This window comes from Micromys minutus (genome assembly GCF_963924665.1).
Source record: "Micromys minutus genome assembly, chromosome: 5".
Classification (NCBI taxonomy): Eukaryota; Metazoa; Chordata; class Mammalia; order Rodentia; family Muridae; genus Micromys; species Micromys minutus.
The window spans coordinates 76,915,055-76,940,171 of NC_137974.1; the positions used below are offsets into that span (position 1 = coordinate 76,915,055).

At 49.3% G+C, this 25,117-nt stretch overlaps 3 protein-coding genes across 5 annotated transcripts in view; 2 read left to right on the plus strand and 1 right to left on the minus strand.

The window, feature by feature from the left end:
- The window catches only part of ARHGEF4 (Rho guanine nucleotide exchange factor 4), a gene marked incomplete at both ends in the record, with an annotated part of 140,639 nt that extends 128,835 nt beyond the window's left edge, over window positions 1–11,804 (plus strand). For both annotated transcript variants that reach the window (XM_080917521.1, XM_080917522.1), the window contains 9 exons: window positions 5,168–5,347; window positions 6,144–6,323; window positions 6,485–6,664; window positions 7,209–7,441; window positions 7,757–7,886; window positions 9,627–9,758; window positions 10,298–10,541; window positions 11,126–11,203; window positions 11,653–11,804. In XM_080917521.1, coding sequence (XP_080773647.1) covers window positions 5,168–5,347; window positions 6,144–6,323; window positions 6,485–6,664; window positions 7,209–7,441; window positions 7,757–7,886; window positions 9,627–9,758; window positions 10,298–10,541; window positions 11,126–11,203; window positions 11,653–11,804 — 1,509 coding nt within the window. The remainder of the gene's footprint in view (window positions 1–5,167; window positions 5,348–6,143; window positions 6,324–6,484; window positions 6,665–7,208; window positions 7,442–7,756; window positions 7,887–9,626; window positions 9,759–10,297; window positions 10,542–11,125; window positions 11,204–11,652) is intronic.
- On the plus strand, window positions 2,187–2,357 carry SMIM39 (small integral membrane protein 39; the record flags this gene model as incomplete). The annotated part of the gene is made up of 1 exon (XM_080917523.1): window positions 2,187–2,357. The coding sequence occupies one exon, from the start codon at window positions 2,187–2,189 to the stop codon at window positions 2,355–2,357; it is 171 nt and encodes a 56-aa protein (XP_080773649.1).
- Window positions 11,805–13,162: 1,358 nt separating the features above from the next.
- FAM168B (family with sequence similarity 168 member B) overlaps window positions 13,163–25,117 on the minus strand; it is a 30,379-nt gene continuing 18,424 nt past the window's right edge. The window contains exons 4-8 of one of the 2 annotated variants that reach the window (XM_080917334.1): window positions 23,698–23,733; window positions 19,604–19,746; window positions 19,330–19,507; window positions 17,797–17,926; window positions 13,163–17,136 (exon numbers count right to left, since the gene is read on the minus strand). In XM_080917334.1, the coding sequence (XP_080773460.1) occupies window positions 17,814–17,926; window positions 19,330–19,507; window positions 19,604–19,746; window positions 23,698–23,733 (470 nt within the window). In that variant the 3' untranslated portion in view covers window positions 13,163–17,136; window positions 17,797–17,813. The remainder of the gene's footprint in view (window positions 17,137–17,796; window positions 17,927–19,329; window positions 19,508–19,603; window positions 19,747–23,697; window positions 23,734–25,117) is intronic. The other variant, XM_080917333.1, reaches the window with a different exon arrangement.

Genomic DNA, 25,117 nt, shown 5'->3' on the forward strand with positions numbered 1-25,117 from the left:
CATATAATCATCTCAGATGGGGTACTGAGAACAAAATAAAGAAGCCCTAGTCTAGCAGAGTGATCAGTGAGTTACTGGAGTTACACATAGGAGCTTGTTGGCTCAAAAGCAGGTGCATGACTGAAAGGCCCAGCATGTGTAATGTCTCCCTGGATGCATCCCTGGAGCTCTCTACAGGACTTTTGGCAGCCCAACTGGTCAGAGAGTCTTCTCTCCTTGGCAATTGTTATTCCTTATATATCCCTGGGGAAGAGCCTTGTGAATCCTGTATGTTTCAGGAACTTTTTGAGATCTGTGAGTTGTGCACTTACTGAGTCGTCTAAGTTTTATTTACTTTCTGATTGTTAAAGAACTTCCTTCAAGGATGGAATGTTTTATTTCAGTGACACAGACCCTGTAGTGGTGCTTCAGCTGGCTGTGCTCAGGGGCCTGAGGATGCAGAGAGTACCCTCTCTCCTGGATGGCTAGTCACTGTGGGAACCAGAGCATACAATAAAACATTGACATGGATTCCCAGCCTTACTCTATTAGAGGGCACATCCCCATCCTTAGAGGAAAGTTAAGAATGAAGTGCCAGTGGTATTTAGATGTCTTCTAATGTCTAATGTCCCCCTGTATTAGTTTTCTATTGCTGTGATAGAACTCTATGCCTAAGGCAACTTATAGAAGAAGGAGTCTATTTGGACTTACGGTTTCAGAAGCTAAGAGTCCATCATGGCAGGGAATTATGGCAGCAGGTGGCTGACATGGCAGCAAAAACAGCTAGGAGCTCTCTTCTCAAACTGTAGGTAGGAAACTTCTCTCTCAAAGCCTGCCTCCAGGGCCATACTTCCCCCCAAAAGCCACATCTCCTAAGTTTCCCTGAACAGGGACATCACATTGAAATCAACTATTCCCATGTCCGAAGACTATTGTAGACATTGTATCCCTTAACCCCCTTTAGAAATGGGAAACAGACCTGGTACACAAGATTTGCTTCTGAATAGCAGAACCCCAGACAGACGGTTCAGGCTGAGCCTCCCATGCAGAAGACAGCGTCTTCAAATCTACAGAAGCACCAACACATACACACATGCTTACAGAAGTGTCCCTCCTTACAGATACGCATGTATGCACACTGCACACACCCCTGGGCTCCTTCAGCAGGGTGGTCACAGGTACCAGGATATCTGAATATATAGTCACCTATACCCAAACACCAAGCTTTCTCGGTTGTAGGTTCGAACCTCTAAGCTACAGTCAATTTCAGAGGGACCTGTTGGTAAGGCTGAGACCTCTGCCCATTTGAGGTTGCGGGTTCTGTTTGGTGCTGCCAGTGAAGGAGACAGTATGTCTACAGGTTCGAAGTCTTGTTCTAGTAGTTGAGGTGATCGATCAGCCCCAGGTTCAAATCGTCCTTTCTCTCAGCACCCTGTTTTGCTGGGCGAATGTGTGACAATTAGTTGTCTGATGTTTCAGAGGCACACTCACTCATCTGTGAAGTGCATGCCAGAGGATAGCCTTATTAGTATTAAGAACCCTTGGCCCTCTGGGGCTTTGCCTCAGAGTGGAGTACTTGCCTAGCAAGCATGAAGACCTGAGTTTGATCCCCAGAACCACATAAACCTAGTATGGGTGGTACATACACGTCCTCCTAGTTCCCAGGAGGCAGAGGTAGGGAGATCGGAAGTTCAAGGTCATGAATGTAAGATAAGTGAATTTTAAGTCAGTCTGGACTATAGGACAAAACAACTGGCCCACCCCTCCCCACAGCAATCTTGCCACACATTCTGGCTCGCCAGAGACTGCCCGAGTCTAGGTCCCAGGGTACACTCACTCCAGGATTCCCATGGCCATCTGTGCACATGGTAAGGCCAAAACTAGGAAGAAACATTGTGGGGGACGTTAGTCTTTGACCCCTGCCAGGGAAGCGCCTGGGGCAGATCACAACTGTATCCAGAGCCTCAACAATCAGGTGACTTTAACAAGTCCCCTCCCCCAAACTCCCTACTCCTCACCCTTCTCTAGGCTCTGCAGCACCTTCGCCTAGTTTCCACTAAAGCAGGGGTTGTCTGCGTACTCAGTGTGGAGGGAGGGAGGAGCCAGGAGGGTGAGCGCAGCCAGCTCCGCCTCCTTTCCGTCGCCTCCGGCTCCATCCTTGAGCTGGGATCTCCCAGCGGTTGGAGCCCAGAGGTTGGCCGGGCGTGATGGCCAGGCCCCCGCATCACCGGCGTGGCCCCACAACGCCTGGTAGCGCACTGCGCGCCCTGCTGCGCTGCAACCTGCCCCCGGCTGCCCAGCGCGTGGTGGTCTCCGCTGTGCTGGCGCTGCTGGTCCTCATCAACGCTGTGCTGATATTCCTACTGGCCTTCCGCTGAGTTGTGCGCCCGGCACCGCGGGGGACCGCGCAGGGTGAGTGGCACCTTCCAGCCGCTGTCACCACGCGAATGTGGGGGAGGGGAAGACGATGACTCCCATTAGCCTCATGTGCTTGCTCACTGTCAAGGCTGGTCTGGGGGTGTCCCCCCCCCACGAGGATGCCACCTTGAGTTTGGCTGAGGGGCGTGGTGGCACACATGCCTAAAAGGCCTTTCATCTATCCTAGAGGCTGGGAAGGAAGGGGTGGGACAACATGGCGGGTCTCACTAACTGAAGATGCAGAGGAACCCTGACCTGCTGGCGGAGGCGATCTGGAAAGGGTGTGCATGGAAGGGCAGGGCATGTATTATGTGGGTGCTGGTAGAGGGTATCTGGATTTCACCGCACGTGATACCTGCGTTTTTGTTATTCTAGGCCTTAAAAAGTGCCAGTCAGTCTCTTAGGGCATAGCTGCTGCCGCCTCAGTTGCAGCAGCCACTCTGAGCACACCCTCCCACCACTTCCGGTGCTTAGGGACAGCTTGTTGGGAAGGTGCCGCCACTCCACATGAGAGAGGTATACAGAATGTAGGAGGGTAGTCGGGTGATATGCCAAAGAATATGATGGTCATGGAGGTGGGGGGGGGGTTCAATTTGAGGCACAATCTGGAGGCTTTACCCTCCCTTAGATCAAGTCAGAACCTCAAGGCACAGGAAGGAATTCTGCCCCTGCCCTTGGCTTATCTAAGTCTTGAACTAACCTCTGTAGTGGAAACAAGCCCCACCAGCCTCCAGATATCCTTCCACCTCAGAGGCAAGGAGCCAGCCAGCCTCTACCTCCTACTGCTAGGCAGACACCAACTGGAATCCTATCTTTGGCAGCCACTGGAATGCCAGGTTAAGGAGCAGGTGCACTTGGTGGGGCCCAGGGAGGGGGCTCTGCAGAGAAGTGAACTTAGCTGCAGCTGGGGTTCACCTCTGACACCATATAAAACGTGTTTCTGGCCTCTTGGAGCCACAGTTTGGTTTGACAACGGCATGAAAATGGTTCGTTTGAGCTGTTCCATTTGTGATACCCATGAAGGGGAGCTTCTGTTTACTGGGGTCCTGATGGGAGACACAAGAGGCCCAGAGGATGTGCTCAGACACATCAGTGTGTCTGTCTGGTGCTTTCTGCACTTGGAAACAACACTGGGGATCGACACCTCCTTCCCACACTGACAGCTTCCACATGACTGGGCAGGACCATTGTGGGACTTGTCTCTAACCAGGACCCTGGTCTCTGCCTCTGTATCCCACACCCTCAGCTTTCCTAGCATCAGAACAGGATCCATACATGTCTAAAAGCACTGGAGGACGAGAGGAAAGAGAGGCTGTGACTTCCTTCGTTCCTTCCCTCCTTCCTTCCCTTCCTTCCTCCCTCCCTCCGTCCCTCCTTCCTTCTTCCTTTCCTCCATTCCCTCTCAGCGCTTGTTTGAAGGAATCCAGGGACAGAGGGAGACAACTCACCCAGCTCATACAGAGCAGGGAGCTGGGCCATGTTGAGTATCTGGGTTACTTCCTCAAATCTGTAGCCTAAATTCCAGAGCCCAGGTCAGGTCCATTGCCCTGTTCTTTCTCACTGGCTTCCACTTCTTTCCCCACACACATCCTTCAAGGCCTCACATGACAGTTTACTGCAGAAGGTGAGCTGGCTCCAGGCATGCAGCAGACCGGCTCTTCCTTTGGCCTTGCTGAGTCCTCCAGCCTTATCCCACCCGTGTGGCAGCCAGAGTCACCTGCAGAAAGTCATTGTTACAGAGCCCCAGGGGGTTGGAGGTCTGCTGTCCTCAGGAGCAACTCTGAACTCTGTGCTGGGATCCCTGTGTGGCGTGAGGCATAGAGACCTCTAAGACAGAGTCTGGCACTCCGGTCAAGATGCTACCTACTTTCCTGGGAAATAACACCTTCCCAGGGCTGATTCAAAGATTCCAATATGGAAGGCCAAAAGGAGGGGGGGGCAGGATGTAGAGCAGCTAAAGGGGTAGGACTGTGGGGGGGGGACCTGTTTTGGGGGTATACAGTCTAGTTCTTCTTTGTTAGGCTGGCCGTTTGTCCTTAAAACAGAAACAGCCCTCAGAATAGAGGGGGAGAGTCCATGGATGGGGTAAAGAGTTTCAACATGAAGGCCACCTGGAAGAGACCAGGGGCAGGCTATACAGTGGGGAGAGGAGCCCCACTGCCCTCTGGGCAGAAAGAGTCTAGTACATAGAGCTGTCGGCCAGATATAGTGAATGACTCGGCAGCAGCTACAAGAGTTGCCTGTTTAATCTCAGCCTGGCGAGGAAGGATGGTGTCATCTGGCTACTTTCTGCAAAGGTTTAAAGAAGCACACAAACATGACCCAGCTGCCACGGCAGGCGGGCACCGTCATTGGTAACGCAGCATTGCTAATTGGTAATACAAACGGCCTCACAGGCCACGCAAGTCCACAAGAACCCGCAGAGGGAGGGGGTTCACTCTCTCGAATGGCCGCCTAGGAGAGCAGGTAGAAGCTGCCCTCGCCCAACATCTCAGAGTAAGCCATTGAAATGGAAGCCACAGACTCAACTGATCTGAAGAAGGCGTGGCTGAACAGGGAAGCGTGACAGTCAATCCCATTGTGCTCCCTCACTGAGCTTGGACCATCAAGGCATGCCTTAGGCACAGCCCCGCCTCCAGAAGAGCTGTGGGCCTGAGGGGAAGCTTTATTTCTCTGTAAAGCAGGCCAGGATCCTTTCCAGGGCTGCTGGGTAGGGTAGGGTCAGGCAGTCTTGCTCACTGTCCTACCAGCCTTGACTCTCTCTCTGCAGCTCCTCAGTGATGGCAGTGTGGTGTGTGCTGAAGCCCTGTGGGACCATGTCACCATGGATGACCAGGAGCTGGGCTTCAAAGCTGGGGATGTCATCGAAGTGATGGATGCCACCAACAGAGAATGGTGGTGGGGCCGCGTCGTCGATGGCGAGGGGTGGTTCCCTGCCAGCTTTGTTCGGGTATGGCTCCAGTGTGTGCTTTCCTTGGGGGTGGGGTTGAAGACTCTTGGCTCTGCTCAGAAGTCTGGGACCCAAACAGCTCCTCAGTTCCAGGCATGGGGTGTGGGCTACATCCTCTCTGTGCCTCCGACTGGATGGATAGGGGATCAGAACTATGACACAAGACATTCAATTCCCTGCTCCCAAGCCCCTGCTTGCCAAAGGGAAGGGCAGGTCAGGAATGTAAGAATATGATATTTCAGAATACCACCGCTTTAATGTCTCTCCCCCATCGCTAAGCACCACCGTGTTCGTTGTTGGCCTGTATGTGTGGAGACCAGGAATCATACACACAGCCCTGAGGGAAGAGGCATAGACAGCGAGATCATACCCAAGAGAACAAGTGACCCCAGTTCCAGTCTGGTCACCAGAGAACTCTTGGTTCAGGCCCCCCAAAGGCCAGGTAGGGGGAAGAGAATTCCCCCTGGTTCTCAGGTAATCCTGAGAGCCCCGAACCCTTTCCTAAATTTACAGGCTAGCAATCTAGCAAGGTCTCTACCTAGACACACGAATTCCTATACCTGGATGCCCTGGTTCGAAACTCTCACTGAGTGAATTAGACAGTATCTGCAGTCATCAAATTACCACCCAGTGCCCTGACCTGGTGTCTAAGAGGCAGCTGCAGGGAAATTGTGGGCCTGCCCTTGAACCTGTGTGTCCTGTGGCAGCTACTGGCCTCAGCTTCGGATGACCTAGAGCAGAATTCAGGGACTGACTGGAAGATGGCAGGGACTAATCTGCCTTGCGTTGTCCAAAGCTGCGCGTGAACCAGGATGAGCCCGCGGACGACTATGAGGCCCCGCGGGCCGGGGCTGGAGAGGCCGATGACAACGGTCCAGAGACCCAGAGCTGCAAGGATCAGATGCGGACAAACGTCATCAATGAGATCCTCAGCACTGAGCGGGACTACATCAAGCACCTTCGCGACATCTGCGAGGTGAGGAGAGTAGGCAGAGTGGGCTGCTGGACTTAGGCTATAGGTTAGAATGTGATGGGCAGGGTCACAGGACGTGGTGAACTGGTGCAGAAGAGGGTGTGGCATGTGGTAGGGTACACAGGTGGGTCTCCAGAGAGCTTGGCTCCGCCCCATTCCCCCAGGGCTATGTCCGCCAGTGCCGCAAGCGGGAGGATATGTTCAGTGAAGAGCAACTGCGCACCATCTTCGGGAACATTGAGGACATCTATCGCTGCCAAAAGGCGTTTGTGAAGGCTTTGGAGCAGAAGTTCAACACAGAGCGGCCACACCTGAGCGAGCTGGGTGCCTGCTTTCTGGAACACGTGAGTGCACCGGGACCCATCCCACACAGGATCCCTAAGCCTGAACAGGCTGTAGTGCCTGGCCCTCCCCCCATCCCACCCCACCCCTACTTATCTGTGCTTGGCACCCCTGCTGTTCCCCAGAACATCCACTCTTCCCTCAGAATTTTACACACCAGGTTCACAGATAAAAGCTGCTAGCCTTCCTGGGCAGACAGTCTTGTCCTCTACTGAAGCAAGTTAGGGGAGTCTCCTTTACCTGTTTAGCCTTGATATTCTTTCCTGATTAGCACAGCTGATTTCATTAACAGATAATAAAATTAAAAACAGAGGCATTATCAAAATCGCAGAAGCCCTACCAAGAAAGCTCAGCATGGCTCCAAGGATAGGCAGATATATCACAGATTTTTTTTTCCATCACTGGAATGACTTCATAGTGTGTACCCAGCAAAGTAGTTAGAAACTGTACAGAACGTGGAAGCTCCTCACCCTCTCACCTTATGGCTGTGGCCCGTTGCCTGGGGACACAGGAGACAGCCATCCTGACCTCCAGTTGTGCCCCCAGCAAGCAGACTTCCAGATCTATTCCGAGTACTGCAACAACCACCCCAATGCCTGTGTGGAGCTCTCCCGCCTCACCAAGCTCAGCAAGTACGTGTACTTCTTCGAGGCCTGCCGGCTGCTGCAGAGGATGATTGACATCTCGCTGGACGGCTTTCTGCTGACCCCAGTGCAGAAGATCTGCAAGTATCCCCTCCAGCTGGCCGAGCTGCTCAAGTACACGCACCCCCAGCACAGGTAGAGGGCACGAGGTGGGGAGAGGAGCTGCCCAGGACTGCATGCCATCAGTCAGCAAATTAGAATATTTGCAGCTGTGGGTACCATTTGCAGAACTGTTGGGCGCTGCTGTAGGAAACAGCTTAGGGTAAAGCAAGACCTTGAGCTATACTGGAACAGGGGAAGATATACATCAAGGAAGTTATGCAGGAGAGACAGGCTATTGTACTTGAGGGGTGAGGCTGTCACTAAGGGTAACTTCATGTGCAATGGCCTCTGGGGACGCTACACTGCTGTCCAGCTTGCTGCACCCTTCTTCTGTCTGTTCTGCCCCAGGGACTTTAAGAATGTTGAGGCTGCCTTGCATGCCATGAAGAATGTGGCCCAGCTCATCAATGAACGGAAACGAAGGCTTGAAAACATCGACAAGATTGCTCAGTGGCAGAGCTCCATAGAGGACTGGGAGGTGAGGGCCCCGGCGCCCAGAAAATCCTGTGGGGTCTTTGCTTGAAAACTGCTCAGAAGGGGAGAGACGCAGGGTCCCACTGCACTCTTGCACTGGGCCTCTGGTGGCACCACCACATTGGGACATAATGGTGTCCTTCCTATGTGCACTACCATGCACCTTCCAACCACCACCAACCTAGGGACAGCCCTAACCCAAGGAACTGTTTCTAAGACACGCTGGTCTGTTTCTCTGCCCCCGGGACAGGCTGGACCGCTAAGGTTTAGGTAACTTCTGGAACTTTCAGCAGTCGAGTTTAGAGCCCGTGGTGGGACTACTCCTGGATGTTCACCTTTTCTGGGTTGCTCATCCCCATGTATCTGCCAGGCTTGCCTTCTAAGGCAACAAGTAAAACTGATGACTACACAACCCTGCTCCTTAAAGGCAGGATGTGGGAGGACTCTGCACACAGCCCTCCGCCACCTCTACCCCTACCCAGATGGATCTGTGGAGTGCTGTGCCAGCCGTCGGGATGAGAACATAAAGCCAGAATAAGAGGCAGAGAAGGACAAGTAGAGTCCTAACCCTTGGGTAGGGGGAGCTGAACAGTGCTGCAGCCTGGTTCTAAGTCCATGCCTGGCCAAGGACTGGAAAGCACAGTCATCCCCAAATGGATGGCTGCCAACAGCTCCCGAGGGCCAGTTTCGGGTACTAAATGTATCTAGCTGCAGAGGCAAGTTCCTGCCAAAGCCTCATTTGTCTCTAAAGCATTTAAAAGACAGTGTGGGCCATGCTCAGAAGCCTATACTTCTAGCAGCCATTTCCCAAAAGGAAAAGAGTGGGGTTGGGTCCTAGGTGGTAAAACGCCTCCTTCCTCTGCTTACAGAGCGAGAGGACTTGAATCCAGATTCCCAGCACCCACATTAAAAAGGCGTGGTGACACACTTGTCTCTCAGTCTTAGATGGTAGGGAAGATTTCCTGAGACTTTCTGGCCACCCAGCCTAACTGATTTCATGAGTTCAGTGAAAGGACCTTGTCTCAACAAATAAGGTAGAGATGGCTTGGTGAGATGGCTTAGCCGGTGAAGGTACTTGCCACCAAAGCTGTCGAAACTCATGCCAGTCTCCAGGACCCATTTGGTGGAAAGGGAGGATTCTGCAAGGGGTCCTCTGTGTTCCATACACTTGTGTGTGCAAACACCCCTCCCCACAATAAATAAATAAATAAAAGTTTTTTTTTAAGGTGGAAAGTCATTAAAACACCCGATGTTGACTGCTCCAATGTTGACCTGTTCCCCCGTGTTGCCCTGTTCCCCCCACGCCCCGTGCTCTTACATATGAGCACATGTGTAAACACGTGGACACACAACACAGCACGCAAAATGAAAAAGTAAAATGAACTCTTTTAGTATTTTATTTAACTCAAAAGATCATTCAAATGTAACCAATGACCATTTTTGACATTGGTTCATACTCTTTGAAATCACTGTGCACCTCACAGTGACATCAAATTCCCAGTGCTCGGCAGCCACAGAAGGCCAGCGCTACACTGAAGTCCCCAACAGGAGTGGGTCAAACCTACCTTTCTCTCTTCCCACATCCACACTTGCAGTGCTGCCTGAGAGCTTTAAGAGTATTCCTTTTACCTTGTCCTACGTCGCTCAATTCAGGCAGCATGAAGACACCCACTCACCAACAGGAGGGAAGTAGAGCCTAAGGTTGGGCGCACTTACCTCATGGCTCTCCTTGGGGTTCACTCAGGGGGAAGATCTCCTAGTCAGGAGCTCGGAACTCATCCACTCGGGGGAGCTGACCCGTGTCACACAGCCTCAAGCCAGGAGTCAGCAGAGAATGTTTTTTCTCTTTGACCGCCAGCTCATCTACTGTAAAAAGGTATCTGAACCACCCTGCCTTGCCGCACCAGTCAGTTAAGGGCTGGAGCTCTTGTCTAGAGGCAAAGAGCTTGTCAGACTCTGCCCTTGGCCATTCCATGTCTCAGAGAGCCACAGGCAGGCTCTTAGGACACTGAGGGTAGCTGTTTGAACGATGTGCTGTTGAGAATACTACGCCCCCACTCCCCCCACCCCATCCTGACCTGGTCCCTGCCTGCTCCTCAGATCATGTCTCCCTCTGCAAGCTTTTGCTTGTCTCATTTCTCTGGCCTCCTTACTGCTGGCTTCTGCTTCTCTCAAACTATGGCACAATGGCCCCATGCACGAAGCCTTCCTTGTTCTCTCTGCTCTCTCCCACGCCATATGGACCACTGCCAATTTAGTTTCTAAGGCTTTCTGTCCACCAGACCATGTGCGCCTCAAAAGATTAGACTGTCCTGTCAGTCAGTGGCTTGGAGGGGAGGTAGGCATGGATCCTGGACATGACCAGGTAGTCGGGCAGGCTGCGTAGCAGCCGGGGCTCAGGACAGCATCTGGCAGGATCTGCTCCGCCGGGACGTGCTATACTACAAGGGCCGGCTGGACATGGATGACCTGAAGGTGGTGGATGTGGAAGACGGGAAGGACCGAGACCTCCATGTGAGCGTCAAGAATGCCTTCCGTCTGTACTGTGGTACCACGGGGGACAGCCACTTGCTGTGTGCCAGGAAACCAGAACAGAAGCAGCGCTGGCTGAAGGCCTTTGCCAGAGAGAGGGAGCAGGTGCGGCTGGACCAGGAGACAGGTGGGAGACCCTGCTGGGCCTTGCCTAGCCACTGGGGCCCACAGACAAGGTGGTCAGGGCCAACTTGAGAACAACAGCACACCCTAGGGCTAAGTGAGGTTACAGAAACCTCTTAGCACACCCCTCTGGTAGAAATGGCTATTCCTGCGGTCAACCCCATTGACTGAGTCTGATGGGAGTGCCTTAGCCTATGTGCCCGTCTGTTGAGACCTGGGGGAGCCCCTTCCCACTGAGCCCTGGAGAACATGGGGTGGGTACTACAGAAACCTTTCCCATTCCTTGGCCACTAGCTTCATGCTTAGGTTTGGGAGCCTCCTAAGAAGTGAAGAGAAGCTAGATATTAGAGAAGCAGGAAGGGGGTACAGGGTCAAGATAAATGGCTTAGGGATCTTCATTCTCTCCCTTGGCTGGTGAGACGGAATGGCTGAGCGGGTGAGGAAGTCCCTGCCATGCCAGGCTTTCTCAAGCATGATAGTAATGGGGTGCCAGGAGGATAGATAGTACCTGGACTAGAAAGCCCTCCAAGAAGGCACATGAGCAGCTGAAGAAGGCAAGGTGGGGTCTCATATGTGCCCTTCCTCCAGGCTTCTCCATCACTGAGCTGCAGAGGAAGCAGGCCATGCTGAACGCCAGCAAGCAGCAGGCCACGGGGAAGCCTAAAGGTAAATGGAGAACCATTCAACTCCCTGGGCAGGTCTGGCCATGACCTCACAAAAGTGGCAGCTAGTCATCAGCATCCTTGGAGATGTCCACTGTCCGCTCTTTATGGGCACATGTTTTCAAAGGTGGCAAGGGCCACAGATGAGTTTTTGACTTTGCTGACCTCCAGGAGGCACCAGAAATTACAGAGCTTGCCTCCCCAGGCTGCTGATAGGTGTGTCACAGCTGCCTGTGAGTGAGCCATCTCTCCGTAGACATTCCATGCCTTGAACGGTGGCCCTGGCCAGCCCAGGCCCAGAACTATCGATAACTTGGGATCTTATGTGTTGTGGTTTACCCCTTGGGAAGCAAGTCCTATGTGACTACTCAATGGAGGGTCTACAGCAGAACCCACACATGGGCCCCCCTGCCTTCTACCCTTCTGACCCCTGGTGTCTCTCTCCCTGCCCAGCTGTCGGCAGGCCAGGCTACCTGACCCGCCACAAGCATCCATCATTGCCTGCCAGCCGGCCCCAGCAGCAGGCGTTGGTGCTAGCAGAGCCCAGGCGGAAGCCATCTAACTTCTGGCACAGCATCAGCCGACTGACACCCTTCCGCAAGTGAGCCAGCACCCATCAGAGAACCTAACGCTTTGTGGACCCGTCCTTTCCTCTCTGAGGCCTACACCATCAGGCCCTCTGCCTGTTTTTACAAACTGGAAGTGAACAGACACAGCGTCACACTGTATGAAGTCTGGGCCCTGCCTCTGGCTCCTTCCCCACGGCTAGTGTGTGGGTACCAGCCTCTGCCTATACACTGGGCCTGCACAGAGCCTCCATCAATGGTAAGCCTGCATGCCACAGCTCAGAACCTCTGGCCAGGCTGTGCACACAGGCTCTTCTGCTCTGGACATTCTTTGGGAAGCTTATCTCCATTCCTGTTTCCTTTGGGTAGGAAACCAAGACGTGTGGCCATGAGCCACCTGCCAAAGCAGGCGTGTGCCCCTCTGCTCTTTGTTCCTTCAGGCCCCCAGTGCACTTGCAACTTGAGAGGTCAGGAACCAGGAATTCTGCACTCCTAACTCTACCCATAGCTGTGTCCTTAGCCTCCTGGTCCCTCTTAGACACTGCTGGCTGCCAGACACCCTCTTTACTCGTGATGTGTATTGGGAACAAAACCGTACAATCAACTGTGTTTTTTGTATCAACCTGGTTCCGGGTTAGTGACAGTTCCCTGTAGCTGGGGTGGCTGCGCGCACACATACCCACACCCACTCCCTGCTCAATAGGACTTTGGTCATGCTGTTTCTCCAACTCTGGAGAACTGTTACTGACACAGAAAGATTGCCTTACCCTAGCAAGTGTGAGAAGCCATAAGGACTGGACTCTGTGGCCCAGCATGGACGGCCTCCTAGTGGGGCACATGGCCAGGTCTGCACATGGTGCAGCGCCTACAGGACTTGGAAGCATGGAGTCACTCTTGCGCTGCATCTTCTCTAATCCAAAAGCCACATTTAATTTCATAAAGAAACAAATGAAAAGTGACCTGGCTGCTGGTCAGCTGTTGGTGTGTGTGTCAGTTTCCTCTTGTGTGCTGTCGTCCCTCCTGGGGCTGGCGCCCCGCCTCTCCTCTGCTCTCAGCAGAGCGAAGGTGCTGCTCACTAGGCCACAGCCGCAGGGTTCTGGTAGAAGTGGTGTAGGGTGACGAAAGCAGGCCAGGGAGCCATGTACAGAGTCTCCCTTTCCACCTCCCAGAGGAGCTATTTCGGTACTTCTGGGTCTCAGCACCCTTTGCTAAACTGAGGGACACAGGAGGCTTATGTAAAGCCGTAGGAGCCCATACTCCTACAGCATTTAGGACCTTCCACCAAAGCTCACTGGGGCAGAACACACATTCCCCTAGTCAGACCGCCACCTCTGACAAAACTCCCACGAGAAGATCAGAATATGCAACACAAGTCAATCTTTATTGAAAACTGCAGTATTAATTACATAACAATTCTGGTTACAATAAACGTGCTTTTAAGGATTTTAAATCTGAGCTCATCTACTCATCAGATTGCATAAAAAATTAAAAGAGTATGAATTTACATCTAATTGAACTGCTCCGGAGGGACAGTCTGCCCGTTTCTTTTTATTGACATAAGTTCCATGAAGAGGCAAGGGATGCCTTTAACACTGGAAGACAATGCTGAATTCAGCATAAAAAAAGTACCAACAACAGTGTAAAAAAGTATTTAAAAACAAAAGCTAAAAAAAAAAAAAAAAAAAAAAGAAGAAGAACCTAGTCTGTTCAGTCACAGCCTATCGGGCTCCTTGGGGCCTCCAGCTGCCACAATAACCCAGCGGGGTGCCAGTCCCCCAGTCTGACTTAACTGGTCTATTATACTGCCCAGTCTGCACCAGACCCACACACCGCCCTCCCGTGGGAACTGCCTCGGGTCCTCACATCTCACGTACAGCTACTGCAGTCCCCAGACAGAAAAGCTGTTGCCACTTGTGCCGTAAACCTAGTCAAATTTATTCCACGGACTTTCTGTTCATCACAACAGGGAGGGGTAACGAAGGAAGAGAAGAATCCTTTAAGACACTGATGTAATTGATGTTACAACGGTAACACTGATGTTCCTGTTCCTACTGAGAGCACAGCATCACTCCATCAAACACAGACTGGGCAGGAGTAGGAGGTGTGCTGGACAGGAGAGTGAGCTCGGCCGCTCTGCTGCCCTCCTGCCCTCCACAGCCCTCAGAAAGCACCACAGAAAGGACCAGGAGCTGCCACTGTACCCTAGGAGGTCCTGGCCATTTGGCAGTGCCAGGTACACAAGTACAGATGTCAGCTGCTGAGAGAAGGTGGCCCCCGTTAGTAATACTGTACTCCAATATAGGAAAACTGAGAAAATCTGAAGCAGCCCCAATATTTAAGGCTGGTGCTTGCCAACCTCTCCCAACCACAGGCCCAAGTCAGAAGCCAGTGAGCTCCAGTCTCCCCAAGAATGACATTTCTCTTACTGTACCATAAATATCCAGTCTACTCCTTCAGCCTTTGGTCACACTGGAACAGCAGAGCCCATGCAGTAAGACACCAGGTGCATGGCTGAGGAAAGGTAGGACACTTGACAACCTATCCAGAATTAGGGACCTCCCAATCTGAACACTGAAGAGCTGGTACCCAGAACGGCAACTGGTAGGCCAATAGCCACTCAACACTTCTTCCGATGAAGACCACAACACAAGAGACAACAGTTCCAGAGGCTGCTTCCATGCCTGTAGCCTAACTGACCTAATCCTGATAGTGGACTGACTTCTTGAGAGTCAAGGAGCTTACAGGTTCCGATACTCCATAACTTTAAACTGCAAAAAGCAGCAGCTGAGGAAGAAAGCTTCCTAGCCTCAGGGAAGGCAACAGAAAATGAACTTATATATATATATATATATATATATAGATAGATATATCCATATTCATCCTTAACAATGTCAGTGTTCATAGGCATCAGATTCTCTGCTTGCCTGTCCATCCAGCTGATGGACTCTGGTCAGGAATGTCACACACATAAAAAAGCACACTTTCTTGGAATGTTCCTCAATGTTTTGGGATACCTGTGCAGTCCTGTAATAGAATACTGACACAATTCTGTTCCTTAATTTTACTGGAACTGGATGTTTCTACAGTCACCACCTGGAATAGTTTACAACTATCCATGTGCCCAGATTTTCACCTGGTAAGATCTTTCACCAGCAGATTCCATAGTGGTGACCTGACAGCTTCAAGGCAGAAATCTCCACACAGACAAGCTGTGTGAAGCTGATATGATCCTCAGGAGGGCAGAAACCCCTCTTCTTTCTCCTGAGAACTCAGGGCCTATGGAAATACACACTGTGCGCAGCTGCAAGCAGGCCCAAAGACTTAGTAACTTCCTGCTGTAGGCGAACAATTCCACCCTTTCCAGGCAGGGCCATAGGTATGTTTAGTCAGGGTGGGTATGAGATCTTTCCAAGCACATTAGAAAATAACAGGTACACTTGTTCTAATGATTTGTGATTATTCACCTGGGAAACCACCTTCTGTCTGCTGAGCCCGGGGAACCCTGGATCACTACCAACACTGCACATCATCCATCACAGGGACGGGAATGCCAACACGGAAGTCAGGTGTAAGCTATGTGCTACAGCAAATGTTTCTATCTCTGTGCAGTGTGTGCTTTCTTGTGCTACCCTCCCCCATGTGCACGCTCACACATACACACACTCACTCTTAAGTGCTCATGAGGCAATTAAACATACTCATCTATAAACATTCTATGTTCAGGGAATAAGGAATCTTCTGTTCACACTGATTCATGCAGAAATCTCCCTAAACTTCTAAAAAAATGCTAAAAAAAATTATGGAAGTTCAGTATTCAGGTGATCACCTTCTAGCCAAGTTGATAGCTACTGACTGAGGCGACCTCCACACCAACATGGAAGCCCTGACTTAGCTGCCAGAGACAAGCACCCCTTCCAAACAAAGCCCCAGCAATCCAATGGGGTAAAAAAGAAAAAGAAAAAAAAAAAAAACACGATAAAAAGCACACCCCCCAGTTAACAGACCCCAGAGAGGTCCTCATGCCCTGCCCCTTTGATCCACATTGAACAAAAACACCCTCAGAATTCAAGTCGGGCATATTCAGGCAAAAAGAACCTTCTTGATTTCTTATGTACACACTCAAAGTCTTTCCCACCCCAGAGCCTTACAGGCAAGTGCATTTCAGAACTTCCTGGCCCTTTCCACATCTGCTTGGTACTGAGTGCCTTCAGCTACAGAAAGAGTGGCAGAAGAGGCTCACATGTATGCAGGCAGGTCGACAAGCTACATTATTTCTACATCTTTAGACATAATCACATCCCTGCTTCTCTACAAGAAACATGAGGAACTAAATTAAAAATACACGTATTCCCTTGTAACCAGTCTTAAATGTACAACACTCTTCATAGCACACCGCGGAAATCTCTGTGGGAGAACACAGCAGCGCCTGTGTTTTTAGCTGACTCAATTATTCTCAGAGGAAAAAAGAAATGGTTCCCTAAGCGAAATAAAGCAAAAGACAACACCGCTTCAACGTGGCTGCTTCTCTTTGACATCTTCCCTCCAATGAACTTATCCAACAGTCCCGACAGATAAACAAAACATCCTACAAGACATACAGTGGGAACTCAGATGGCAGACACTGCTCTACTGACACACAGACCACTCTTCACCTCAGCTGGACTGGTCACCATGCTCCTACATTTCCTGATAAGCTTCAGGTAGATCCCTGCTTCCCAGAGCACACTCCAGCTGAAGTGAAGGAGAGACCCCACGGTCCCTGCTGCTGCAGTCTGAAGCTGCTGCAGGCTCACACCCTCTCCCAGTCCCTGTGGCTCCCTCTAGGATCAGTCAGTCAGTGCCAAAAAACCAGGCTGCTGAAAACTACAAGTCTGTGTCCATACCTGGCAACCCCAGCACCCCAAGAGTCCCCTCTAGTACTCCCGACGCTTCAGTGAGGACATCCCTTGCCCGAGTGTAACTGAGACTCAGCATACATGGCAGAGGTGTGTGAGTGACACAGGCTGTAGAACACGGTCCAGTCCTTTGGGTTTTGCATCAGTCACTGCAGGTAGATTGAGCAAGCTTTGTTTTTGTTTGTTTTTATAAACATGCATTCAACTAGATATGATTCAGAATAGAATAATACTCCCTTTTTATCATTACAGTTAGCTAAAAAAATTTTGCCAGGCAGTCCACAAAACAGGATTTGCTTTAAAACCAACCCACAGAGTTAGCTGGAGACTAGCGAGCTGGGACCTGCTGGGCTGGGACGCAGTCATGTTTAGCTAAGTGTCGAGAGCATTAAGAAGAAAGTCCTGGTTGGAGGCACAAGGCCTGCAGCACCAGCTGTGGTACTCCATGAAGTGACTGCACAGCTCCATCCTCAAATCTGGGAAAGAATGACAGACAGTCAGATGGGCTCTTGGCACCTGGTCCCCACCTACCTTACAGACCCCCTGTCCCATTATGCCTGCAGCCCTACACCCTGCAGCAAACACAAGTGATGCAAGCCCACTCTGATGCAGCAAGATGAACAGTTAACACTCAATGCTCTCCTCCCTCCCTCCTGGGATGTCCCAATAAGAACAACGACATAAAGCTCTGCATTGTTCAGGGTAAAGAGCAGGCGGCACCTCCTTTCTCTTAGAGCTTAGGTAGAGGGAATCTCAATCAAGGACCTGCCCTCCATCAGCCTGGCCTGTGGGCATTTTCTTGATAGCTAATTAATAGTGTAAGGCCTAGGGTGCTGTCGTGGACAGGTGGTCCTAGGCTGCAAGGAAGATAGATGAGCACTCAGGGCAAGCTGGAGGGAGCAAGCCAGTAAGCACTCGTCCTCACTGCCTATGAGTTCAGTCCCGGTTTAGATTCCCATTATGATGCACTGTAATTGATTGTAATTATAAGCCAAGCCAACTCCTCGTCCCCAAGATGCTCTTGCTCCGTGTTTTACCACATCAACAAACAAGCAAACCAGACCAGTGCTTTTATCTGGTCAGTTTCGAAGTTTCCTCAGAAGTGCACCTCAACAGGGTCCTTCACTAATACTCACATTAGTTTGCAGGGCAATCACCACTGTGGGGGCACATAGCTGTAGGTGGGTGTTCCTGGGGCTCGGTATGTGGGGACAGTGACTGGGTGAGGGGCTACAGGAGTTGGAGAATGAGCAGTCAGCAGGGTACCTGGAAGAAAAACACACTTCATAAGGAAACAAAAGTGACTGTTAGAGAGAACTCCACCATGTGGCCTCTGATAGCACATCATGACCTGGCTTCTTGCGTTCATGTGCGTGTTTGGGAGGAAGGTTGGGAGGGAAGGAATGGTCTTGGTCTTAAACCAGAAGGGTCAAAAACTCAAACCGGATTCTCCAAAGAGTTAAAAGGTATTCTTGGCACAGCAGTCAGTGGCCACAGTATGCTTGTAACTCCTCGAGACGAAAAAGTGAATCTACTTCCCTTAAACAGGAAGGAGATTCTGACACATAAACAGGAGAGGTGAACATGTATTATAGTGTTCTAAGTGAGAAAGCCAGTGAGGAAGAACAATGTGTCCCCACTCACGTCAACACTGTCAAAGTCAGACACAGAACACTCAATCGCGGATGTGTACCTCAGGGAAGGAGAATGGCCTATTTGTTTAATGGGTACAGGAGTTTTAGATTTGCAGGGTCAATGTTCTGAAGACCTGTTTCACAACACAGTGAGTTGTATGCTAGAGGGAGAGGAGAAAGAGGGGAAGAGAGAAATAGACCATGAATACACGCATGAGGGAGTTCTATTCCATTCGAATGTAAACTCAGCAATGGCTCTGAGGTTAAGCCATACCTCCACATCTCATCAAGGTGGAGGCAAATCCTTGCTGCTCACACTCCTCCTGTGGGAGCTGTCCCCAGGCAAGCAGTAGCAGTCTATGCTAGTTTTCTTTAACAACAATCCCATGGTGCTGACATGATTTCCTTATGTTGATGTCCAGAAAAAGATTGTATAAGGGATGGCTTCATTTTTTTCTTCCTTAAATCTCAGTCATAGAGAACCAAGTGACCTTATATGGAACAGCTTACAGGTAGCTACAAATATTGAAAGGTCAAGAGGTGGCCCCATCCTTAGACCTCCCATCAAACCCCAAGCTTCCATGGAGGTATATCCCAATTCATGCTCCTGATTCAACCAATAAATGGCATAGGATTTTTACAAGCTGCTATTCTCCCCATCAACACAAAGCCAGCTTTCTTAGAGCTTTCTTTTTACTGCAACCTCACCAGCAGAGACAGCCAGCCCATCTGGAACTGCTCCCATTTAGCTGCTCACCGAAGAAGCCAAATGAGGGCTACCTGACCACTCCTCATTCCCACTGCCACATGACCACCTAGCTCTCTATCAAGTCATGGTATTCAGTTAAGTTCCACAGTGGGAGGCCACTTGACTCATTCCTGTTCCTGAAAGGAGAAAAAGAAGAGAAAGGGCAGCCTCGGCAGTCCTTTTGCACAACTGAAGCCATGAGAGTTGAAGGTCACAGGTCAGAAGCTTCATGGACTCTCCCCAATTTAGGTCTCAGGGTGCCACAGAACATAAGAACTAGGACTCACCTGCTGACATGGCCATAGTGGTCCCAGCAACCATGCCCATAGTGACCCCGCTGCCTCTAGGAGGAGGGATGGGAGCAGGGTAGACCGTTGCTGGCATGCCATTGGGCTGCACTACCGTGGTGTGGTGAATGACGTGAGGAGGTGCTGCATACAGAGGTTGTGTATAGTACGTGCCTTGCTGTGGGGAAAACAGAGACAACTGCCAAAGGGTCCCAGGGCTGTAGGAGACGATAGAACCAACCCTCCCCCAGGTGTAGGGCATGCCCAAGCATACCTGGGCATACGGGCTCTGCTGGGGGTAGGCACTTCTCACTGGGTACACAGCCGTCTGGTAAGGATTGGGAGAGGAGGAGTATGGTGGTACAGCCCCACTGGTTGGGGAACAGGACACTTTGTAAGGTGTGCCAGGAGTGTAGCCTGGAACAGAGAAGCCAAAGGCCTGAGTTCATCTGGCCAATGCCAGACAGGTCAACTCTGCAGGCAAGAGTCAGGGCCACCAGTCATGAACACGGTGGAGCCCTGTTGCCACTTTGCCCCTCTCTTCTACCTAGATCATATATATCTGTGTGCAAGTATGCATATGCAGTGCTAAGTTCTGCAGAGCACACAAGCACACAAGAACCTGTCCTGTCTTGCTGGACAGAAACTGCTATGATCTCCCTTTTCACCTTACATTTAAGGTCTAATCTTAGGGACATAAGCATATACACACGAAACTTCACTGCAAGCAAGCAGCACACTGCTCATTACAGCAAAACTAAAGAAACCAACAAAATGTGAATGAAAGCTGGGCAAAGCACCTCAGTGTAAAGACGTGAGTCAGGGGGTAGGCTGACTCACACCATCACCAAAGAACAAATGAAACACTAAACACTAAAGCAGATTATTAAACAGAAGACATGAGAAGATACTAAGAAATGGCTCAGCAGTTAAGAGCACATACTGTTCTTCTAGAGGCCCTGAGTTCAGTTCCACCCACATAGGGTTACTCACAACTCCAGACCAGAGGATCCAACCAACTCTTCTGCCTTTCAGGGACACTGGATTTAGCATGCACACACACCCCTCTCCACACATACACAAATAATTTCTTAAAACAAAAGGGGACAAACATATAAAGCTACACGACGAAGAAGGGAAGAGAAGATGGTACCCTACAGCTATGTGTAGCTACTTCCAGGAGCTGTACTAATAGGTCACAGGAATGAGAGGACAGGTACCTGAAGCTGAGGAAGAGCTCCACAAGGGCAAAGAGACTAACTGGCCCCTGAAGGAACGGCAGAGACAAGGGTCTTCCCTGGGGCCAGGAACGTTCAGTAAACTGCAACTGCAAATTACCAGACTCTGGTGTATCCTGTGTATCAGTATCTTGCTGATACACAAGACAAGCTCCAAGGTATAGAGTAAAAGCCAGACAAATATATGCTGCAAACAGCTGAAAGGAAACTCTTGGAAGAATGAGTTTTCTCAATGACTGAAAAACTAGGCAGTGGCCAGAGGCAGAAGAGCCATTCAGAGGTGTGCAACCACAGACTGTGGTGGTGATATTCAACTATCCAAACACAGTTCAACATCCCACTTGAACTCTGAGGACAGCTTGCAGGTCTCCTCAATCCTACTCATTAAAGTGCTTTCTGTAGAGTCCACAATGGTTTCATGTTTTTGTTGCTGTAACTTTTCACAGGTGTGTCAGAATTGAAAGCTCTGACAGACAGGTTTCAGAGATGCAAGCAACAACCCCACTAGGGGCCACAATAAAATTTGGAAAACATGTTCTCCAGCCTTATACATAAATCCTCATCAACAGGAGACCGATCCTGATCTAGCCATATAAACACTACTTAGAAATCATTAAGAAAAAAATTACAAGTTACAAATCCATTGGATTTCCGAAGCAAGCCAAAGAGCTCATAACAAATAATCTATTTACATATCCAACAATTGGCCTGTCTACCTCAAAAGTAACAGATACATAGCATATGTATTTTGAAACCCCAAAGTCTTTAATGTGTGGAAGAAATCAGGAAAGGGAAGAAAGGGAAGCCCTACTGATATAATGAAAATGTCCCAAGATTGTTTTGGGTGATGGCTCCATGATTAGTGCAGAAGCCCAACTACGAGAATCCATCAAAAATATACAAAATATGTGAGTGTGTATAAACCATGCCTCAATTTTAAAGGATGAACTGAGTACAAGCAATTTTAATTTGAAATTTTAAAGTTTTAATGTATTTTTAGTAGAGAGAATTAATGACTTCAACAGTATCTACCATTTTTAATAAATCAACTTTCAGTACTGGTGCTTTGCCAAGAAAGCCAAATAAGCAATTTCCATTAAAATTTAATAAATCCAGTTAAAAGACAAGAATACATAAGGAGACATTACAGCTTAGATCCAAAGGATCCCTCCAAAAGCCTGGCCTGCAGTGTGGCAGTGCAAGAAGGAGCCTGGGGTGTAGTGGTAAATTCTTTAGGCTCCTGGGGTACGCACTGTGGGACGGATTCATAAGGTGAAGGCTTTTGCTTTATCATGTTCTGCCTGGCCACACACCAAATAATGGGACTAAGTCACCATGGATGAAAATCTCCAAAACTATGCGCCCAACAAGCCCTGTCTCTCAGAAGGAGGCTGCCTACTTGGACATCTGTTACAGGGTAAACAGCTCACACCATCCCTTTCTCCCACTGCTCATCTCTTGGTCTTTACAAAGGATCAAAAGAAAAATGATAGCTATGGTATGTGTACTATGAAACTCAAATTTTTACATATGTTCAACTTTATGATATGCTAACTATACTATAGCAAATCTGTAAGCCATCTTTAAGTTAGGGAGAAACCATGTAAAATCCATCCATTCAGGTTTCAGTGGCACAGCAAGGGAAATGGACCAGGGCAGCCCAAATGCCTTCCAAGGGGGTACTCCCACTGTACAAGGGGTCATCACCTTGTACAGGTCCTACTGTAGGTGACCAGGAAAAGTCCAACCCTCTACAAGAGGCCCTTGACTTTTAATAGGAAACACAGGGAAGCAGGGAAGTAGAGTGTTCACAGCAGCAAGGATGCAGGAGAGAGAAACCAACTCAAGGTGGGAGCAAGACTGTCACAAAAGGAACAGAGAAGTTAAGCATATCGTGCCACCCCTCCAAACCAGTCCTTCACTTATGACAATGACAATCACAGCAGACAATACAATTACTGAACAGGTGGCCATGCTAAGCCCACTCAATTATTTAAATCTAGTTTCTGCCCCATTGTTTCCAGGGAATTTCAATTGAGTCGTCTTGCCAGAACCGGCATAGAAGTATGTGTCTGCAATCACTGAGCTATGAAGACTGAGGAAGAGGACTATGGATCCAAGGCCAGCATGGAGGCACTGCTTAAAACCAAAAAAACAAAAGGGAGAGCAAAATTCTCTGAGGGATCACTAAAATCACATGAAGGAAATATTGACAATCAAAATGTCCAAGTGATCAAGCAGTGGTTGTACATGCCTTTAATCCCAGCACTTGGGAGGCAGAGGCAGGTGGATCTCAGAGTTTGAGGCCAGCCTGGTCTACAGGGTGAGTTCCAGGAGAAACCCTGTCTCAAAATCTAGTGTGCTGCACTCTGAAGACAGACTCTGGGTGTCCTGGTGAAGCCACCTTCAGAATCTGTGGTGCTAGTCAGTTCTCACTTGGCCTTAAAAACAGGGCCCACATCATTGCCCAGCAACAAAAACATGAAAAGAAACACTCATGATACAGATGATATATGTAGATATGGGAGCACTAATAATAGATGCTTTAGGCGTGGTAATAGTGTTACATACACTTTCAGAGGTACCTATAAAAGTCATCAACACAATGCATGAAAGTAGCTTCATGCAACACAGGAATACTGATGGCAGTACAGCTGACACATCGACTCTGAACCAGTGGCAATCGAGGCCAAATGACTGGGGAAGTGGCTGCACACTTACAAGTTAGGGGATGTACCTGAAACTGTTTCTACTGAAACTCTCTAAGGGTTTAACACTATACCTAGACTTTTAGCACTCAGGAGGCTGAAACAAGAGGATGGAGAATTCAAGACAGGCCTAGACTGCACAGTAAGATCTCAATCCAACCACACAGTATAGGCTGGAGAGAATGCTCAGCAGTTAAGAAGAGCACTAGCTACTCTTATAGAGGACATGAGTTCAGTTTCCAGCACCCACATGACAGCCCACTATGACACACTCTTCTGGTCTCCTCAGGCACTGGGCACACACATATATACAGGCAAGCACTCATACATGTCAGTGTTTAAATCTTAAAGGCAAACAAACAAACAAACAAGCAAGCAAACAAAACACAAAGGGCCAAAAACAGCTCAAACAGAGCACTTGCCTAACATGTGCAAGACCCTGGGTTCAATCTCCAGCACTGCAAACAAAAACAAACAAAAAAATCATTTTTTAAAAAACAAAGAATTTTTAAGGTTAGGTAAGCTATTACAAATTTAAAGGAGGCAAAGATATATATTCGGCTTCATAAACAGATTCAATGTGTAGCATTAAGTAGATCTTCATTCCAAGTATTTTACAGTATTGGCCATTTCTCAGTGAGATGCTTTCACTAGGGACAATGGCTGCTAGCCCCCACATATCTACATTCACAGAACTATTTGGGAGGTCGAATACAGATGCAGAAAATGCTTTTTTACAGGGAAAAATTTTCTACAGCATCACTACCCACAATCTGAGAAGCTACTGAAGGAAATCCTCCACAAAGGCAAAGTGGAAACCGAGAAAGGCGGCAAGAACTGAACAGAAGGCAAAAGCCCCAGGCAGAAGAGGCCTCCAGCACAGGAGCCAGGCTAGGGCAGAAGCGGGGCTCCTGAGTGAGCACCAAGAAAGCACATGGGCCAGAAACACACACCTAGAGATATCAAGAATGCTAGTTAGCCTCCTTCTGAGAGGTTCTAGGAAGGACAAAAGGTCAAAAGAGCAACAAAATCCTTGTCACTGAATTTGACAGGTCAACAAGAACAAAACAACATGCCTCCCATCACAACAAAATGACAGCAGTCAGCAACAGGCATCTAATGGTGTCAGGACAGACAGGCATCTAAAACGGTGGTAGCAAAGGACAGATTTCCTTCTTTCCCATGACAGCATCCTGTAGACAAGAAAGACCTCACATTTGTTCTATAGCAAATTACCCCACATTTCCAAACCGCAGCCTTGATTGTCACAATGAACCACCATGCAGGCTTTATGCAGTACAGGGATTGTGTGTGCTGGATAGTACTCTACCAACTGAGCCACACCCCCAAACCTCTGCTTTAATTGTGAAAAGCTTTCTACAAGTATAGGTACTATTAGATTCTGTGCATATATACCTTTAAGAGAGAAAGACTCCTGCAATTCCAGTCAATCAACACTCTAGTGCTATTTCCTTTCAAGCAGTTGGTTATACAGTAAGCTTTCTGTTTAAGCAAACCTGAAATCTCATTTCAGAGACACAATTCTGGATTTAAAAAAGAAAAAAAAAAGACTATGTTGAATTTCTATTTATTGTTAACTATCTTTAACAAACAAATATCAAGGCCAGACAAGCACTGTGACAGCCAGCTTAATAAACTGTTACTTGCTCTAAGATGCATCTGTATCTGTGTGATTATTGTTGTAGTGTATCAGCAACAAGTTCACCTTTTATAAAAGCTTTGGCAGAACATGGTGGCACAGCCTTTAATTCTAGCACTGGAGAGGCAGATAGGAAGATGTCTGTGAGTTTGAGTCTAGCCTAGCCTACACAGTGAGGTCCA